Source organism: Candoia aspera, chromosome 3 (genome assembly GCF_035149785.1).
Source record: "Candoia aspera isolate rCanAsp1 chromosome 3, rCanAsp1.hap2, whole genome shotgun sequence".
Lineage (NCBI taxonomy): Eukaryota > Metazoa > Chordata > Lepidosauria > Squamata > Boidae > Candoia > Candoia aspera.
The window spans coordinates 160,946,611-160,968,449 of NC_086155.1; the positions used below are offsets into that span (position 1 = coordinate 160,946,611).

Consider the following 21,839-nt stretch of genomic DNA (forward strand, 5'->3'; position numbering starts at 1 on the left):
CAACACGCTGTTACCACTTTGTAAATCTGATGTTTTATGACAGTGGCTTGCTGTTTTTTTGTGCTAGGTCACCAGATCTGGACCGCAATGCAAAATAGCATTTTGGTGCTCTGGCGTCCCAGTAGACTTTGGCGATCATTATTTCAGTACTAATTTAGAAAATGCTTTTTATAAACCATTTGAATTCAGTGAAAGTGTATTCCCCATGATTTGCAAATTTCAGTTACCTCTGCCTCCTGGCAATGAGAACTTTGCTGAAGTAAAATGCTTGCAAAGTTGTTCTTTTGTAAAGAATGTTCTTAAACACCTCTGCTCCAACTATCTCTTAGCTGGCCAGCTTGGATTCCCTCTCCTTCCCCCTATACACTGCAGAATTATCAGATGATTAAAATATTCAATAGCCTGTAGTCATCTCCCTTGAATAAAACTGAGTATTTATTTACTTACACTTGGTTTCTAATTGTTTTTGATGCCCATGATTTTTTTAGCTAAAATGTTAGTGTTACAAAAGTGTGATATTGGATATTGTTTTTTTCCTACTAACTACTGAAAGCAAACTACTGAAACATAGCCATGGAACACTAAAACAACATTTTGGCATTTCAAAGACTCATTGGTTTATTGCAGCATAATGTTTTACAGGCAACAGCTACTCCAAATGATTCACGAAATGGATTTATAATGTGGCAAATATATACATATGGGTTGAGGAATACCAAAGAACAAACCAGCAAAATGAAAACTTAACAGTACTAGAAATACAGATCCTGATACATTATACATTGAAATTGTAGCATTAAAACACATAATATACTGACACAGCAGGGAGGTGCCTGACACCAAATTCACAACTAGGCATGACTGGAGTTTTACAGTTGCACACGACAGGAATGATTCTTGAACATTACAAAATAGCCCCTGGAGATTAAACAAACTGGGTATCCTAAATTTTGGGCTTAGGCATAATTCTCCAGAATGCAGGCAACATTTCATAGCTGCATCAGTATACCTCTCCCTGTCATATACAACTCTATGCCAGTTCTGGTGTTAAGCTACTATTTGGGTATGTATTGTTTAGATTATTTCTATCTTCCTCCTAGGCATCCCTCATTTCATTTACTGAAATTGTTAATAGTGGCAAGAAAATTGTAAATTGCACATTTACAGGTAATGTTTATACCTATTTGTACAAAAACCCAAACCTATTTACTCCTGTTTGTCTTCATGGAAACAGGATGTAATTTAAAAAAAAACCTCAATTTTAATTAGGAGAGTATAAAATGTTTACACTTCAAGATTGAAATGAGTTGTTCTGAACCTTCCTTGAAGCATTCTGCCATTATTCTGACAAAGTGTTTCCAACTCAAAATGGTGCCATTTAGAGGTCAGAACATTTCTACAGCAGTTGGAAGAGCTGTTTTCAATCTGGAATACTGTAGAGCATTTCAAGCTCAAAACATTTCAAATTCCAAACATTTTCAACCCACTAATTTTAACCAGGAAAAATCAAATTCAGTAACAGTATCCTTGGTTATCTTCTCAGTTTGTCTTCACTTTAGACATATCAGCCCATCTCACCATAATCACTCTGTGGACCCTTTCCAAGCTCTGTATCAGTTACAAAACTTTGAAGTTCTCCACCTGTCAATCCCACCTCTTTGGCTTTATACCATCTGGTATCTCAAGCACATGGATCCTCCTTTGTTCCTTCTTTCCACTTGCTGATCTCTGTGCCTTCTATCACGCTACTTGTCAGTCATCCCACACTCTTTCGTCTTCCTATCTCAGACACTCTGTCCTCTTTTCCCAGACCACTTTGACAAAATCAAACTCCTCTGGCCTTCTTTAGATTTCTTTTCTGCATCCTAAAGTCTCTCAACTTTTCAGCATTGTCCATCTTCTCTGATCAACTCTATCACTTGCCTGAGCTTTGCTAGAGTCCACATTGTTTGTGTATAGTAATAGAGCAATATCACTGATTTCCAGAGTGCAGAAATCAATTTGACATATTCTTATTAACCATTATTTATGCATAAATTAAAATACATGTAAGTATAATATTTTAAGAACTGTGTACCTGGTATAATCCTCCTGATAGAAATCATTATGTAAATGGGATTTAACAACTTACATTATCAAAACAAGTTATTTAATATCCTATGAAATTTCTACTACTTTACCCTGTATTAAAATGTAGTATGACATTATAAAAATTTAATTTTTAAAATATTATCAAGTTGTACCAGATTTAAATATGCTGACAGTTGGTTATCTGTAAAGTATAACAGTTTCCAAAACTTCCTAGGAAGTGTATTCTGGAGAAAAATACCACAGTCATTTGCAAAATAATTATTTCATAAATTAGTTTTATTTTGTATTAAATGAGCACGAGTCATTACCATTTTATTAACAGATATGCTTATTACATATCTATTGCTGAGGCTTCACCACCACTTGAAACATGCAAATCGTCATGGAGACGAATAATTTTTCCAGTGCTTCTTATTTAATACATAACTGCAAAGCCATTATAAATTACTAAAGAGGTATTTGGTTAAGAAATAAAATAAATCATACGGTTAATACCATAATAATATTCCTGCTACAAGACAAGAATTTAAAAAGTATTCAACTCATGTATTACCTGGAATTTTAAATGTTACAGAGGTTTAATTTGTTTTCATGGTACAAACATTTATTACTATTTGTATTATGATTAAATTATCTCTTGGTAACCAACAGTTTTATTCAAGATTGTACAAGTGAAAATGGAACTAGATCCTACAATACTTCAATCAATAAAACCACTGACACACAGTAACAGGTATTTGAGATTTCTAAACTTATTTGACATGGCAGTAAAAGAATTCTCAGAATAAGGCACTAAAAGGGCAACATCCAATAAAAGTGTTCTAACAATAATTTACATTTTAAACAGCGCATACATATGCATGTGTGTGTGTGTATGCTTACTGTAATTCACACTTCAAATTGTTAATGAAACATGTTATACAAATTATGGAACAATTATGTACCAAAATACACTTCCAAACTTTGTTGTTTTAACAGTTATTTCTAACGCCACTGGAAAAACAATTCTGTATGGCTTGGCAATAATGCATAGATTACCTTAATTACTCATTTTCTCCTCCTTTACCAATATGTGAAGTTAATATTTCGTAAAGCAAAATGTGTAATACTTTGAGCTATCTCATGAATGATTAGCATTAATAACAATGCAGAAAAGGCACTGAAGTTCAAGTGATTATATAAGGCTTTGTTTTCAAGCAAATTTTGCTGCTTTCTTCAGCACAACTTTGAGTCTTCAATGAAAATTTCAGCTTCTCTCAGTTTGAGATACCTTCTTTCTATACTCAAGTCTGTGCGCTTATCCCTATATAAATACCCCTCTCATAGGGTAAATAGTTCTCTCATTCTCACTGATATGAGAAAAGCTTACCACATTCCACTACAATTAACAAGCATTTTTATTTTTTAGGAATTTCCAAGGCAGCACTAACCCTAAGCTTTATTTGCTTTTACTTGCATTACATAGTAATAATTAATCTAATCTACCTTAAGGCAAACCCGCAATAAGATACCCTCAGCGAGCTTTTTATGCCAAAGCAAGGAGGAGTGAGTATTAGCAGTCTTAGCCCTGAAGCTTGTGAAAGTTGTATCAGAAAAAACAACCGGTCTGAACACCTCTGTATGGTGAAAAAAGCCCACCATTCTCAGACTGCACCATGTCAGATCCATGAAGCTTGCATATATTGTTAACTGGAATAAACAAGACAAACAAAAAACACAATTACAGCTGTTTTTATCATTTCATATTACATTGTAGAGTGAAGAAAACAACATTTTTGTCTTTTAAAATAGAGAATCTGCAGCAATATTTGTAAAACATTCATGTTTGGAAAACCAGAACCCCTTCATACTTCATGTATTTCCTTATTAATTATGAGAGCTAGCCAGTTTCCATGATTTCATGCTCCCCTCACTTCTTGTTCATTGTTTCAAAGTATGTTTGATATACTAAAGTATTGGTGATGGACTTACTTAATGAAATTATTGATAAAGGAGTGACACACCTTAATAACTAAACTAAATTACCAGATACTGAAGATGAAACTTTCAAACATCTATTCCCAGGAACTTTTCAGAACAGGAAGCAGTTATTGCAGATTTTTATTATTTTTGCTTATTTGTGTAAAAAACAAAATACCCTTTTAAGTCCAGTTTCTAAAGCCCTTCATTGTGATTATGTTCAAAAATATTCCTCCAACTACAGCATGGTGGCATTTTTCAATAGAGAAATTTAAAAAGTAATAATTGCCCGACAAAGCTACTCCAGCCTAAAACAAGATGTGTCTCTTTCTCAAATTCATGTTAAAGTATTTTCATTATTGTGGGCAGATGTCCCTTCTTTCAATTTTCCATATTAAAATTACCAGAAACCAACCAAACTATCTTGTACAAACTTGACTCCTAGTATACAATACAAAGGTGTTTATTTTTCAGTGTTTAAATGAGATTATTTTGTACCCAGGTTTGTATTTCTCTTACAATGTAGATAACATTATAGATTCTTCATTATACAATAATACCCAGCATTTATAAACAATTCAGAATAACAAAGGCAGATTAATATTATTCTAGACAGAATTGGGAAGAGAAAGGGGACAAGAAAGACCTAAAAGAGAATGACTTTAAGAAAAATTAATAAATTCATGCCTAATGTAATATTTAAAGTATTAATGGCTGGATGTATAGTTTTGTTATGACACAAATGTATTAGATTTTAAGACCAGGAAGACAGTATACAGCTTTGGATAAAACTGGAAGGCCTGCCTCAATGAGTTTGCATCCTATTCTGTGCTAACTGCAGTATCTGAACAGTTTTTAAAGATAAGCAATGTCTGAGTGGGAGAATATCTGAAAGCCCTATGTCAAAATGCTCTAAACTTCCTGAGGAAAAAGAAAGAAACAAGACCAATATTCAAATTACAAATGATATATTACTACTGATTTTTCCTGCTGTATCCAAAAACTATGCAGTTGGCATAATCAAAATTACTATTATTAACTTGGAATATTTTCTTGAACTCTACCTTATTTACCCATAAAATGTATTTGGTTTTAAGCAATGCCTTGAGTACGTTGATCAGAATTAAAATGGATTTTTCTAAGGTTAGATGGAATTGTGGATAAAAGATACATTCACCATAAGGCAGAGAACCAGAATAAGAGAAATGTACTTTTCACAAGATAGGATTCTATCACCATGGCATGTTCTGCACAGTAGAATTAAGATTGTTTTGAAGATATACATACTGTCTCGTTACAAACAGTATCAAGAAGTGAATAAAGTAGCATAACAAAGATTTTGAGCAAATGACATATAAGGACCAAGGGAAGCAGAAGTAATAGAATCCAGGACTTTGAGAAATACTTTTTTTTAAGAAAGTTCCTTTTTCATTATTTGAAGAAAGCAATTCTGCTTTCTTACTGTTGTTACATGACACAAGTACCAGTGGGTCTAAAAGCAAAAGCTACTCACCAGTAACTTGAGTTCTCTGAATGAGTAATGTCCCCAACAGATCCATATTCCTTTGACCTATTGAAATTTAGAAATTAACATTTCACGATAATTGCCATATGCCCTGAGTGCTAACTGTACACTCTGTGAAAAAATGTTGGTCTAGGAGAAGTGATCTGAATGTTGATACAGAATAAAATGGAAGACCAAATCCAAAATACGAATTCATGAGCAGTGGGGGGGGGGGACAAAAAGAGGAGGAAGAGGAGAAACAACAACAAATGAATTGTTTTGGCAAAGTGAAGGAAAAAAATCTCTCAAAAGTTTTAGGTTTTCTAAATAATGCAAAAGCAGACTGTTTTAAGAGATCAAAATTTTAAAATGCTTAGGAATTAAACAATGAGATTCACAGATGAAAGAGCTAAGAATATACAGGAATTGTTCCCAAAGAATCTTGTTAGATCTTGTTAGTAAGTTTTGTTTTTTAGAAAAGTATAGATGATTTTCTCTTCGAGGCCTATTGTACTATATAATAGCTATCTGAATATATGCAACTGTAACAAAAGTATGTCTTATACAGATGTCTCCTGCTGTTTTTGCATATATGTATTTTATAATAACATTGTTGGAGAAAGACGTTATGCTTGGAACAGTCAGTGGCAAAAGACAACGAGGACGCCAAAGAACACGCTGGTTGGAGGTAATCAAAGCAGACACAGGCCAAAATATAAAGCAACTGAAAGAAGCTGTACAAGATGGAGAGAGCTGGCTTATGGAATCGCCAAGGGTTGGATACGACTCAATGGATAATTCAATTCGATTTTATAATAATTAAAACTAATTGGGTCAAAGTGAAAACTATCTGAAATAAAAAGAAAATTACTGCCCATAACTAAAACCAATACTGATCCAGAAGGTCAAATACGAAACTAATATTTTACCTAATTCTAATTCATTTTATTTCTTCCCTAACACTTCACTGCTCAATGAGGCATAAAATATGATAAAATAGTAACAAAATTGCAAACTCAGAAATATTAAAATCCAGTATCAATAATTTTGACTTTTCTCACAGCTCCCTATAATATAATCAACAGCAACAACTAAATCACTCTAGAGGCCTCATTTTTAATATACAATCTTTTGCCCAGTCTTTCTAGCATATGTAAATCTTAGGCTCTGTAATCTTACATACAAATCTATCTAATGGCTTCAATAAAATTCAGTAAATTCAGATAAGCAAGCTAGCTTATTTCAAGTGATATAGCTCCCTATATGATGGAAGATCTTGTCTATGATTAGATAGGTAAACTCAGGAAGAATGCTACCTAATAGGTGGAAAATGCTGAGGATGCTGCAAAATATAAAAAAGAATCAGAATTAAAGGCAGTAATAATGCTTTTAGTAAGCAAAACATTTGACCTAAGTATTATTTCAGTTGTTTCATATTTAAAGAAGATACATTTTTTAAATATCAGTGTACTCACCTATGAATAACCCTGCTCCCTGACAAATAACATCAGTAATAAACATGGAAAGCTACAGTATTAAATCTCAAGGATGTTACAGAAATTACAGCTGGAGAAAGTTTAACTGAATACTGTATGCAGTAATGACTTAGAATTAAATAATACTGAATAAAGTAAATGCCTTTGTGTTAGAAGAAAGATGTTGAGAAACTTAACCATTAACACAACCTTGACAATGAAATAAAACTAACATTGTATGGTTTCTGCAATTTCAGAAGCAGTATTACAAGAATCATAGTTGAATAAGAATTGCACAATGTGCAAGTGAAGCACAAAGAATGATGGAAGAGATGGAATAAAAGTGGAATTATGGAAAACAAAAGCACTTTTAAAAGATGGTATCTTTTCTTGTGTTATTGTAAAAGCAGAGATGATGCTTCAAAGAAACTGAAAGTATTACAATAAGAATAATTAGTAGCAGAGTGGTTTTGCTGCCTAAGCTGCTTGGTCTGCAGCGGAGGTCCCCAGACTTATAGTACTGGAGGGCTCAAATATGCCTTCCCTGGGTGTGAACTCAAAGGTAGTTTGGGAGTTCATGGCTGCCATGGTAACCATGGACCTTACCCAGTTTACTGCAGGCCCAACACAGTAATGATGTGATCTGGAGGTGGAGAATGTTAACATCAGTCTCTTATCATGGTCAGAGTGATCTGATTGCCTTGGAGTTCTCTGCAATTGCTCCCCACCGGAGGAGGAAGATCCTATGAGATTGTTCTGCACTAGGCACCTGGATTTCAGAGGGATCCAGTTTGACTGAGGCCTTAGTCACTGCTTGGAATTAGAGGGTGACAATGGAACAAGAAGGTTACTCTGTCGGTGGATTCTGGGGAACCCCTTGGATTTCGGAGGAAGTCTGGGAGATAAAATGACAAAAGAGATGCCTAGAGCACCACTTGAGGAAGATGAAAAGCGAGTCCGATCAAAAGTGGGTAAGAACCTCATGCCAGTAAGAACAGCAACACATAATTATTTTTCCACTCTTATCCTGACTGCAGATAGCTGGCTGGTGGCCCTGTTCAAGGTAACCTAGGACCTCCTGAGAAGGAAGGGGGCAGAGGAACATCAGCAGGGCCACTGTGAGGTCTATTCAAAGTGTATGTTGGATAAAAATTCTTAGATGCACTCTGAACTAGAATCCAACTATGCCGATCCCATGGAGTTAGTGGCCTGTGGCACAGTCTGTCTAAGTTATCTTGGAAGAAACTGAGGCTGTTAGTCTAAGGAAGTGAACAGGATTCTTGGAGTTGTAAATGTGGTCATCTTTGTATTAGATCCATGTCTCTCCTGACTAGTAAAGGCCTCCCGGGAGACATATGGTTGGATCTACATGGTGATAAACTCATCTTTGCATGACAAGGTGATCCTGTCAGCACTCAAAGAGATGGTGGATCACCCCCTTTTCAAGAAGCCATTGCTGGATCCAGTGGTGCTGGACAATGTTCTGTCTCTAACCTTCACTTTCTAAAGGTTGTTGTTGAGAAGGCGGTTGGGTTGCAGCTTCAGAAGGCCTGGATGAAACAGATTATCTGGCGCCTTCTCAACTGGGTTTTGGACCCCAGTATAGTACCAATACACTATTGATGACACTGATGATTTCTGGTGGGGTTGGGATGGGGGTGGTGCATCATGGCCTTTCTTGATCAGCAATCTTCAATACCATCTACCGTAGTATCATTCTGGATAGATTTAGTGGGGTTGGATTGAGAGTCATGATACTGTGGTGGTTCTCCTCCTTCCTCCAAGGCCAATTCTTGTTGGTTGTGGGGGAAGAGAGATCCAGCCTTAAGTCCCTGCTTTCCATACTTCCTCAGGGTTCTACTCTCTCCCATGCCTATTTAACATCTACTCAGTGAAGTCATCCATCAGCATGAGGTTAAGTATCATTAATGTGCTGATGATACTCAGCTATTACATCTTACTCCTGGACAATTAAGTAATGTGATCAAGGTTCTCTCTCAGTGTCTAGAGGCTGTGGAAGAACAGGCTTCAGCTTATCATCAAAAGACTGAGTGGCTGTGGGCTTTAATGCTCCCCTGAGCTGGGGATTTTCCATCATTAGTTCTGGAAGAGGTTGCATTCTCCCAGACAGAACTGCCATGCAACTTAGGGTCTTCCTGGACTATCAGCTCCTGCTTGAGGAGCAGGTGGCAGTCATGGTCAGGAGGGCCTCTGTGCATCTTGTGCACCAACTGTGCTCATTCCTGGATCAGGAAGCCCTGCTCATGGTCACTCATGCCTTGGTCATCTCCTGTTGGACTACTGCAATATTGTCTACATGAGGTTGCCCTTGAAGACCACTGAGAAACTACAAATGGTCCAAAATTCAGTGGTTCAAGTAGTTACAAGTGCACCATGGAACAACCATGTAAAACTATTGGTTCACAAGCTGCATAGGTTTCTGGGTGCAATTTGAGCTGCTGGTTATCCCCTATAAATCCCTTAATGGCATGTGGCAGACTTGTGAGACTGCCTATTTCCAATTATTGCTGCCCATCCCACAAGATCTGACAGGATGGGCATGTTCCAGGTTCAATCTATTAAAAAACATCAGTGATAGGACCTAGGAGATGTGCCTTCTGTAGCATGGTTTTTGGTAGTTTTTAAATGGTTGTTTTAACCTGATGTTAGCACTGTACGAGAGGCTTGGCCACACAAGATGAATGAATGAAAGAATGAATGAATGAGTGAATGAATGTTTATCTCAGTTCATGTAATTCACAGGACATCCATTTAAGGTAAAAGTTATTTATAAATAGAAATAATAATTTAAACCTTATATTACATATATATACATAAACATATTGTTGAAAGCATACTAAGACTGGGTTTGCATGCTGTACATTATTTGTTTGCATGCAGCCATTCTTTGTTTTAACATGGAGTCTTAAATAAGTGAGAATTGCCCCAAACAATTTCATTCCCACAGGAGCAATGAAACAATGTCTGGTTTTACATGGTAACACAAAAGACTGTATAAACCCAGTGTAGGCTTTTAACTTATCTTTAGCTAAACATTTACAGAAGGAAGATTTGGTGTATTTAGTTTTATAACATTTTCTGTTACTGAATATGACTTGAATATGAATACTGACTAAATACACAGATAGTATGACAATGTTATAATATACCAATCAATCATTTTGATTGATAAGTATTTTTATATTAAAATCTAGTTAAAAAGTAGTTTTCTATTAGGAAAAAGATTAAATTGTAGTCTGTTCATATCTCACCTAGCTTTTCCAGAAGTATTTTTTACTTTCCTGAATGACTGATTTGCTGTAGATCTTGTGGAAAGAGTCCTGGGTGAAGAACGAACAAAACCAGATGGAGGTGTTTTGGGGATCTTCTTTATTAAATGAGAAACCCATTTCTTCTGATCTTCCTGACAGGATGCCAACAGCAACATATCTCTTGCTGAAGTTATATCATAACTTACTATTGAAAAGAAAACAAACAGAGCCAAACTGAGAACAAAGAATGCATAGGCAACCATTTTGTTTGCAAGTTATTATTATTAATTATCATCACCATCTGCTTTTCCTTCCAATGGGAGCCTGGAGTGATGCACAAAAAGAGCATTTAAAATATAAAGAATATAAAAGACAGTACAAATTATTTCTTTAAAAAGCTCACTGACCTTCACTAATAGCCTAGTGCTGAATGTATGATCATGAAAGCCTAAGATTTATCTGAAAGCCTTACCCACATATTGTTCTGAGGAAGCACTTAAGATCAATTATGCTAAAATCAAGATCTTAATTTTTACACAGCATCCTAGAGTCCATCTTGATGGTGAAATGATCAGATAATAGAGCAAGCTATAGTCTTTAAACAAGACAACCCGTGACCCATTGGGTCATCCTTTCAGAGATATTTCCTTACCTAAACAGAGATACAGAATGACCACGAGCAGACAAAAAAGCAGTGGGAGCGGGAGCAACTTCCAACTTCCTGCTGGCTTCCCCACTGACTTTGCTTGTGGAAAATTGGCAGGGAGTGTCAGAAATCACTCCTCCTCCTCAGCTGATGCATGGAACTGCCTGCCACTTTGCTGGGAGTAGGGGGAACAAAGGGAGCCGCGGACTGTGAGGAAAAATGCTCCCCAGCCCGGCGTGTCTCCAGGGGTCCCCTCCCACCAGGAAGGAAGAGGGCTCACCCGTTGACCGCCAGCGCACCCCCAGCTAGCCCTACCTCACCAGCAAGCATCTGAGTCACTCCTTCATCCTCCCCTCACTGCCTACCGCCACTAAGAGATTTCAGATTTCAACCATGGTTCCAAAGCAGCCAATTGCTGCTCGCCTGTTGGGCCTTGCTGCCAGCTGATTGAGTGCAGGGCCAGATGGAGGTGGGAAAGATGATGGGGATAGCCCCCTGCCCCCACCTTCCCTTGAACTATGCAACCTACAGGTTTCTGGGAAGTGAAGTTGGAAGGTGCGGCAGTGCTGAAGCGGCCACAACTTTTCCCCAAATTTCAATCCCAGAGGCGTAATGGGTCCCAGATTTTGGACACATTCTTTAAGTGAGCCCATGTGAGGTACCTTGCTTCAAAAATTGTTGCCCTATGATGTACCATTTCACCCAATTGAAGCTTACAAACAGACACAAGAGTTTTAGTAGTATATAGATACTTGGGTGTAGTTTTTCATAAGTCCACCAGATGCAGGGCACATCAAAATTACACAAAGATCAGCAGTAGCAATATAATCCTTTCACTATTCCAGCAGGGCACAGCATATTCTAGAAGTGCTAAAGTTTCATTTGATTAAAGCTTGTATGCAACTTTTGTCTGGAGCTCACTGGAACCATACAGCTCCTCTGCCCCTCTGGAAAGGGACCAGTCTAATTCCTAAGGAATATATTCCAACTGGCCTGATAGCTACCTAATGTGGTCCAAAAGAGGGAAGCTGCTCTGACTAAAGTGGAGCAGGCACATGATATTTATTATTGTCCACTGGCTAAAATGTTTTTTTTCCAAGGTCTTGATTCTCTGATTATGATGGATAATTATGAGTCAACACTGAACAGATCATCCTTGCAAAAGCACTACAATACTATTAATTTTCAAAACAGTTATTTTGGTGATGGACCACAATCAAGTTGTCTCAACTGTGTAGCTGTAGTTTTATGTTTGCATTTTGTCTCTTTTGAAACATACAGGTAGTCCTCGCTTAATGAACATTTGTTTAACAATGGTTCAGAGATACAATGGGGCTAAAAAGGTTACTTACAACCTGTCCTTGAAGTTACAACTGTCGCACCATCCCCATGGTCACGTGATTGCAATTTGGGCACTTGGCAACCGGCTCACATTTATGACCGGTTGCAGCATTCTGCAGTCACAGTGATTGTGACTTGTGACCTTCCCAGCTGAATTCCAACAAGTCAAATCAATAGGGAATCATTGATTTGCCTAACAACTGCATGATTTGCTTAATAATCGAAGTAAAAATAGTTGTAAAATTGGGTTCAGTCACATGATGCCTTAATGACCACATCGCTTAGCAACCAAAATTTCAGTCCCAGTTGTGGTCATTAAGTGAGGGCCACCTGTAAATTATTTATGTTAATCTGCAGAGTTCTGGTCAATGACCATACTAATGAACTAATTAACTAGAATTCAAAAGAGGCTTTAGCATTCAGCATAGAATATTGGGCTGCTGAAAGTGAACAGAAAAGGCCCAGACCTATATAAACCTTTTATTCCATTCTAAGAATTGTTTGCTTGTCAACTGGGAATTATACTGAACCATATTCACAAAGACTTGTAAGTATATTTAGGATAGCAGCCTTAATGGCAATAATTCAACTTTTAATGCATATTCCATATCTGTACATATTTGTTCCTGAGATGAAATATAAAATGATTTTAGGAATACAAACTGTTCTTATCAAAGAAGTAAAAACTGGGTTGGATCCAAACTAACAGTACATTGCAACATATGCTTACTCAGAAATTTAAGCCCATCAGAGCTCAATTAGATTTATTTTCATATATGTATAAACTGAACTCCAGCCAAATTAGACTAATTAATCAGGGTTTAGATCAACAGATTTCAGCAAAACCTTCATTTAACTTACCCTGTATCCAAACTGTTAGAAACACATTGAACAATAGTTAAAAACAAACAAACTATGCCATACCTTTACATGGCGCTATTAATTCTTCTTTTTTATCCAGATGATCTTTATGGCACTTAACATGGCATCGCCGACATTCCACTGCAGGGGGTGGCTTAAATACATGCCAGAGAGGCTTAGCACAAGCCTCACAGTTGGCTGGAAAATGGTATAAAGTTGGTACAAATTCATGACCTTTATGATGCAGAAAATTTGTCTTCTCTGCTGGCTGTACTGATTCTACTTCCAAATCTTTTCTGCACTCCCCCTCATTGGCATATAGAATCTGAGCAAAGCAGAACAAAACAAAAAAGTTTAAAGGTTTGTGTCAGTCTCTGTGTATATAAATACATATTAACTAGGTGAACAAACTAAGTTATGAACATTTAAAAACAAATATACAGAAGTTTTTACCTGAAATATTTTTGGTATTTCTTCAGTTTCTGCTCTATAAACATCCCCCTGTGTAACTGGTCTAACATGGAACAATTTACTGAAATGAAATTATTATTACATTGTGTTAATAACTATTCTTGGTACAGGGCAGATTTATCATCCTAAAATAAAATGCTGCATATTTCATGTTAATATCCCATATTCAGAAGGGTATTATTTCTTATTCTGCTCATGCAATACACTGTTTGATCAACACACAGTATTTAGAAATGAAGAAAATACATATACCATTAGAATCCCAGAAAAAAACATGCCAACGAAGTTTTTTATACTGATGAATTTAAAGATTCTTTGTATAATCTGTATCTACTCTCCAACAAAAGTTTCTTTTGAGAACATACATACTATATTGTAATTATGGCCCACAATATGGTACTAAACTAAGATATACAGCTAAAGTTTTTAAATTTTAGAGGATTTTTACAAAGCTCAGACTATTAAAAAAATGAACACATTTTTAAATTCTTTAAATCACCTTAAAACAAAAGAACCCCAATGATATTGATCAATCTGATTTTGGCAACAGAATAGGGTGGACACTGGGGTAAAATGTCAACAATGTCAACAAATATTCAGAATTTAAAAAACCATAGTTTTTTTTAAAATGATAAATTCCATGTTGCATAAATGCTATGAAATGATATTTCTGTACCCCATGATTACGGGGTGCAGAACATTCTTAGGAACATTCAATATTTGCCATAGTTTAAAAATATATGTACCTTTAAATACCTACATTCAAATATACCCACTTACATTACCCATTATTCACAAAGCTACTACCAGAAGAACATTTTTGTTACCTTCTAAAAAAAAACCCTATTTTTATTTTTTTATTTATCCTATTGTTATCACCGCCCATCTCCCCAACATGGGGGACCCTGGATGGTTACACGGGGGACTCTGGGTGGTTTTCCCCTCAAGCAGTATAAACCATGTCATGGAGGAAATCCATCCATATGGTCACTAAGAGTTGACACCAACATGACGGCACAACCAAAAATAATCAAGTATAAACCATAAGGTTGATATTATATGGAAATAAATACTATACAAATCCCAAAAAGAATTAAGAGCTAAATAATGTTCCTTTTCAGGCAGTTACTCAAAATAATTCATCCTTTTCCAAAAGTTCTATTTCTGGAAAAAGGGATCCTGCTGGATGCCAAAAATCAGAAGGAGTCTGATAGCATCTTTTCAGACTAAAGCATTTTATTAAAAGGTGTAAGCTTTTAAGATCCACAGCTATTTCATCAGATGTAATGGAGTGATCAGTCTGATGCAGGTTTAAACTGGGATGAGGCAGAAAGGAAAGGAGGAAAAGGCAGAAGACAGGGTGGTTATGCAGATGCAGCTTACATGTGAGATGGATTACAAGCAGCAGTAACAACTGAAATGTGTTAAAAATCCATTGTGTTCAGAGATAGCCTGAAACCTTTTGATGTATGTGAGTTCACCAGCATAATTGAACAAGAATTGCTGAAGGTTCTCCCCAATCCCCCAAGATAGCTACAACATCTATATTGGAGTGTTTTATCTCTTTTCCATCTTGGAAAAAAGAGACTCTGCCAGCACAATGGAGTGAAGTTAATCTGCATAACTAGCATCCCCATCTCAACTTAAATCCTACATCACTCTAGTCACTCCATTGCATCTGATGAAGTAACCTGTAGCTCATAAAAGCTTCTGCCTTTTAATATAAGAGTCCCCCCATAGGGAAGAGATGGGCAGTGAATAAATTTATAAAATAAACACATAAATTAATATAATATAATATAATATAATATAATATATGTTAGTCTGAAAAGGTGTTACCAGACTCCTCCTAATTTTTTACTATTAGAGACTAACATAGCTCTCCTCCTACATCTACTGGATCCCAGTGACTGCTGTGAATTAGAAGCAGCTTTCCATTCCCAATCTGCCTCCAACTATTTACAGTATTTATTTATGTTTATTTACAGTATTTATTTATGTTTTCAAATTATGAATGTTCTGGAATATACTTTTTAAAAGTTTAGAGAAAATAACTGGAAAATGATTGAGAAGAAAGGTAACCAAAAATTAATTATACTTCAACGATCACCTACAGTCAATGCCTTCTTTTTAGACTTCAAAATTATTTTGCTTATATCTCAAAATGATATTAGAAAAACGTACTCTATATCTAATACCATAGATGGATTAGATTGCTCTTTGTCCTGTTCATCATTATAGAACAGAATCTTCCTGCTGCTGACCACAACATACTGGGAAGAAAAAAGGAAAAGAAAAGACACTGTTAATGCATATGTTCTGCTTGCTCATGATGAATGGCATTTCTAGGACCTTGAATTTTCTGGGCACAAAAAAAGGATATTTAGAAATAACGGTTAACCACAGCTCTGCATCATAAGCCTAAACAAGCACAAACCTTGGAATACTCTCACTCATCTTTCCTGCATTTCTGCCTTCCATACCAAGGCCAGAAACCTATAGTGTTGTTAAAATAATATATTGCAATACTTCATTCAGACCAAGCAAACGACAATGTGAGCATAAAGTAAAAAGGACATAGCAGGCCTGAAGTCTTGTATATATGAGTAGCCACAGAAACTTTAAGCTAACCACCTGTATATTACAATGAAAGGCAAACAGAGTAATACAAAATGATTTTATGTAGCCAAATCACATTTTTGGTAACACATTTATTATGTAAGTATCAAACTATTTTCACATCTGGGTTAAATACTTTCAAGTTCTGCAGAAGACAAGACAAATATAAACTGAAGATATATTTACTAAAAGTATTTTAACAGCAGAAATGGTTTCATGTGTTTCTCTTCATTTTTCTTTACTGCAGTTGTAATGTTTCACATCTGAATTTGAGTTTTTTTATGTGTATCTTAGATTCAAGTCAAAATCAGTATTTGATTTGGCTTATGAAAGTTATTGGATACCTGTTTCTTCCATCCATAACGTTTAATATTCCCTTTGTTTGGTATTGAAAGCCAGCCCTCTATTCTTGATTCTATATAAAAAACAATATATATATATATATTGGTTAACATTTTATTCACAGAGAATTAAAAAGAAGAGCATTTGATTTCATGCAGCCATTAGCAATGAGCAAACAAATAGATAAAATAGCAATAAGTAAGCTTAGCTAAACAAGAACAAGGACTGAAGCATTTTTCATGCCTAGTCACTAATTCATTTACCATGGCACTATTGCAGAACCTGCAGAGATATTATAAAACTTACATCCAGCATGGTTTCAATGGAAATTTTGACCTAGCTAGATAGGATCTCAGCCAGCAACTGTTTCAGCATAAATGTTCTTTTTAAATAACTATGTATCTAATTTCATATTTTCATACATAATTTCATATAGTGGGAGCAATTAATTATTTTGCATAAACATACAGTAATTGAAAGCCACAATGAAAGTGCAAAAGAGCAAGCAAGAAATACCCATTTGTCCCATTACTCACAGAAGTTAAGAACAGAAGAGAAATAAATAAGGAATGCAGGAAGAATCAGCTAGATATAAAGAATAAGAAAAAAAGCAATTTATTCCATTTTTAAATGACAGTTTGAGTATGATAAAATGAAAGTATGTTCATGATGTCAGATTTAATTAAAAGTTAACTATTAGCTGGTGAAATTCTTGATTCTCACTTATAAAAATACCTCAAAACATATATCCAAATTCAAGTTAGTATTTTAGAACCAAAGGCTCTGTGATATGAAGGTGATAAAAAGCTGTATAACAAGAGTAATTATTTAGGTGTATGGGTGTGTGTTAACTACAGAGATATAAACATGAAAATGCATATATCTTTGTGGGGATAAAATCTATTTTCATTTACCATACAAATGTATACAATAAATAGTCCAAAAAGGAAAACTAATATTTAAAAGTTGGCTTCTTATCGAAACAGGATAGTATTTTTGGTGTAACAAGATGGAGAATTACCAAAAGTGAGTCTCTTACCTGTAACGTTTCCATCTGCTTCATCAGCCTGAAGGCTGGCAACACTAGTAGAGTCCATGCCCTGTTGCAAATCTAAAATTTTACTGCGCAATTGTTCTATATCACTCTCCTTACTATCCAGCTGCATCTGAAGTTCATTCCTGTATGTGGATTCTTCCACAAGTTGCTGTATTCAACAGAAAATAGGGTAAACTAATCTTCCAATATTTATATGAATTAAACTGGTAATGTAACAGTAAAGTCAATATTCAAAATAATTCTCCATTGTTATCACTTCCATGGAGAGCTGTAGAGCATATTGTTTGAAGTTAGCTGGTCCCTGTTGGGAAATGCTAAGCTGGAAAATGGACAGCTACGCCAGTGAAACAAGTTTGCATAGCATCTGAAGGATAACATTGCTCATATTCAGATATTGGCTGGCCCAGCAGAGATGACAAAAGTTTCATCTTGTGAAGTTATTTGGGATTAGTCTGAGCCTGTGGATCCTGAGGAAGTGGAAAGTTTCTCACAATGTTAGCTCCACCACCTATGGATTAGATTCCTGTCCCTCCTTGTTAATGAAAGTTTCCTTGAATTGGGGGGTTACTGCTAATGGCCTTAAAATGTGCACCATCTCAACAAATCATCACTTAAGCTGGCTATTGTAGATACTATCAGCCTGTCTCCAACCTTCCCTTTCTAAGGAAGTTGGGGGGGAGCTTTAACTGCAGAGGGCCCTAGGTGAAACAGATTATCTAGACCCTTTTCATTTGGGACTCAGGCCTGGGTATGGGATGGAAACATCACTGGTTGCTCTTGTGAATAATTTGTAATAGTCTCAATATAGGAGGACTGAAATTCCCCTGGTCCTGCTGAATATCTCAACTGCCTTCAGTACAGTCAAGTATATTATCCTTCTGGGGTAGCTGCTATACCCAGGAGTGGGAGCCCTGTGTAACCATGTTCTCATCCTACCAGAGCAGCCAGTTTAAGTGGGAAGGAAGAGGTTGAGCCCTTGGTAGTTCCACTGTGGGGTATCATAACCTTTTCCCCCTACTGTTTAACATCTATGTGAAGCCACTGGAGGGAGGGCACCTGTCAGCATGGGATGAGGTAGCATCAATATGCAAATGAACCAAGTTATACACAGCCATCTCTGGTTCAACAGGAAATTTTGCTGAGGTTCTGTTTCAGTGCCTGGAGATGGGGAAAAACAGGCTTAAATTTAATCTTATTAAACTTAAGTGGAACATCTGTGGGTTCACAAGCCAACTGATTCCAGAGACAGCCCACTGTTAGCTCTCTATGGAGTGGTATTCCTCCAGATGCAACTGGGTCACAATTTGGGAGTCCTCTTGGATTCACAGCTCCTGCTAGAACAGGTGGATGCTACAGTCAAGAGAGCTTTTACACAGTTACTATAATAGCTGGTTCCCAGAGTGATAAAGATTCAAAATACAATTGTGTAAACAACCAACTACAAACTCTTAAATTATCAGTGAAAAGGCCTACCAGTAAAGAAGTTCCCAGCAAAGCAGTTAGAAAAAAAATTAAGAGAAATATCTGCCATAATGTACATTGGGATATTCTGCTTTTAGATGGGAAACAGTTTAATTGCTAGAATTCTTGTAACTCAATCCCTTCTCAATAAATATTGCTACCAAGATTTGGTGAAAATCATGGTTGGAAAACAATAGCTGTCAAGGGCTTAACAGTTACATTTGTGTGCCAGGAATGGGAGACTTTGATGATGGTATTCCTTGTCATTTCATGTCTGGATTGTTGCCATTGTACAAGGGACTTCCCTTCAAGCTACAGCTGGTTCAGTATATGCTTAGGTTTGCCCATGTGACATTTCTACTTTGGCAGCTGCATTGGCAGTTTTTTAGCTTCCAGATGCAGCTCAAGATGCTCACTGTCACCTTTAAAGATCTACATGGTATAGCACCTGAGTTTCTTAGAGATTACCCAATTCAAGTGGAATCAGACATGAGAAGGGCCCTTCTACTGGGTCAGGGACTCCACTAACAAGTAGTTTTGGCATATTATTGCTTCCGTTCTCAATATATGACAGCAGGCATTTCAATCAGTTACAAAGAAGAGAGAGAGAAGGAACAGAAGCAGCTGAGTCAACACACTGTCAGGTAGGATAAAAACAGATATTCTAATAGATGGAACTCTGAGATAAGAGACAAACAACTGAAAGAATACAAGAGCTGTGTGCTGGATAACAAACATATGGATTTAACTAAATTGATGGATTAAGCACTGTTAAACAAGGAAAATATATAAGGCAGGTTTTCTCAACCAGGGTTCCCTGGAACCCTAGGGTTCCATGAGAGGTCACTAGGAGTTCCCTGGGAGATCAGGATTTATTTAAAAAATTATTTCAAATTCAGGCAACTTCACATTAAAGAGGCAAGTTTCATTCTTTATTTTTAGTTTAAGAACACTGTTAATGCCTACACATGAAACAAATATAGTAATTTTTCAACTTGTGGCCTATATTTGAGCCTGAATGTGCAGGGGTTCCCCGACACCTGAAAAATATTTCAAGGGTTCCTCTGGGGCTAAAATGTTGAGAAAGGCTGATATAAGGTAATCCTCAGAAAGATAAGTGAATATATACTTGGGAGATGACCGGGATTTTGATTGTAAATTGTTGCAGTTGTGAGTCACCACCTGACTGGGCCCAATTTTACACCCATTTTTACAGCAGTTGTTAAGCAAATCACCATCGCCGTTAAGCAAATCATGGGTTGTTAAGCAAATCCAGTTTCCCCAATGGGCGTTTTTCCATGGAAAATAGCAAAAAAAATCACAAAATGTGATCAAGTTACTGCAGGATGCTGCAACTGGTCATAAATGTGAGCTGGTTGCCAAGCACCTGCAGGGAGGGACATTTTGCAACATTTGGAAGTGCTTTAAAGGCCATAAAGCACCCATTCCAGGGCCATCGTAACTCCAAACCATCATCAAACGAACAGTCTTAAGTCAAGGACTAACTGTAGCCAACTGTTTTCCTGCTGTACCACTCATCCCTCCCTTATTGCTGCAAACATAGTGTGGAAGATTATATGCAAAAATGCTCCAATTCTCCTGTATGTCTTTTTTCCCAATCTTTTTGCAAGCGTATTAGCCTGCCAATAAGAAACGAGGACTATGAGGAGCAGCACTGTGCTGGGGAAATAATGTCAACACGGTTCTCCTTTTAGATCTTCTATTTACAGTCACAGCAGCCTAAGAGGGATTTAAGGCAGCAATAGGGCCCACCACCCAGTAACATATTCAGCCTTCAGGTTGTTCACCTCTCTCTGAGGCATTCTATAGTACCTAATGGATTCATCAACCCAGAAGAGTTTGTATTTCCATTACCCTATCACATATTGTCCCTTTAAGTGAATAATATAAATTAACCACAATGTTTGTACAAACTGAATTTTATACATATTTTAAATATAAGTTGGGCTTCAAAGAGAATAGGATCAGTGAATCTATTTGATAATTAAGTTAAAAAGTCTTACTGCTTGCATTTCATTAAGCTCCTTTTGATATTTTATTGCCATCTGATTAGATTTCTCCTTTTCCTGGTTAAGTTCCAACTGTAACTTTCGGTTTTCCTTCTCTTTTTTCTTGAAATCTTGCATATTTACTTTCTTTCTATCTAGTTTAAAATCTTTTCGATTCATAATCTCAGCCAATTTGTTGACAGCCTGTTGCATATTAAATAGAAGAACATCAAAGTAGACACATTAAAACTCTACACAAATTAACACTGGAAAGTAAGCACAGAAGAATTCTGTCTAGACCATAACTATTTTACTACCAGAATATTTTGTGAAAAACATCATGTACTTGCTCCATCAAAGTCACAGCAGACAATTAATAGCTTTACTTTAGGTTAATTAACATCTCCTCTTGGAAGCCATTTCATAATTTACTTTGTAAAACAATCTCAAGTGTTAACACTTCACAACATAAAATGAACAATGATACATATATGAATCTCACATCCACCTGGAATACACTTATGGACCTAAGTCATTTTAATTCATATGAATAAACATGAGCTATCTAAGGAAGTGCTTTCTTGTGCATGTGTGTGCCTTTGAGTCAGTAATGACTCCTGGTGACTGCCTGGACAAATCTCTGCAGTTTTTTGGCAAGGGTTTTCAGAAGTGATTTGCCATTGCCTCCTTCCTAGGGCTGAGAGAGAGTAACTGGCCCAAAGTTACCCAGT

At 36.4% G+C, this 21,839-nt stretch overlaps 1 protein-coding gene across 2 annotated transcripts in view; it reads right to left on the bottom strand.

Annotated features, from left to right (window-relative positions):
* Positions 1-592: 592 nt before the first annotated feature.
* Positions 593-21,839, bottom strand: part of ROCK1 (Rho associated coiled-coil containing protein kinase 1) — a 98,069-nt gene continuing 76,822 nt past the window's right edge. The window contains exons 27-35 of one of the 2 annotated variants that reach the window (XM_063299162.1): positions 21,124-21,312; positions 17,621-17,786; positions 16,584-16,654; positions 15,805-15,893; positions 13,603-13,681; positions 13,213-13,474; positions 10,302-10,506; positions 5,564-5,620; positions 593-3,780 (exon numbers count right to left, since the gene is read on the bottom strand). In XM_063299162.1, the coding sequence (XP_063155232.1) occupies positions 3,777-3,780; positions 5,564-5,620; positions 10,302-10,506; positions 13,213-13,474; positions 13,603-13,681; positions 15,805-15,893; positions 16,584-16,654; positions 17,621-17,786; positions 21,124-21,312 (1,122 nt within the window). In that variant the 3' untranslated portion in view covers positions 593-3,776. The remainder of the gene's footprint in view (positions 3,781-5,563; positions 5,621-10,301; positions 10,507-13,212; positions 13,475-13,602; positions 13,682-15,804; positions 15,894-16,583; positions 16,655-17,620; positions 17,787-21,123; positions 21,313-21,839) is intronic. The other variant, XM_063299163.1, reaches the window with a different exon arrangement.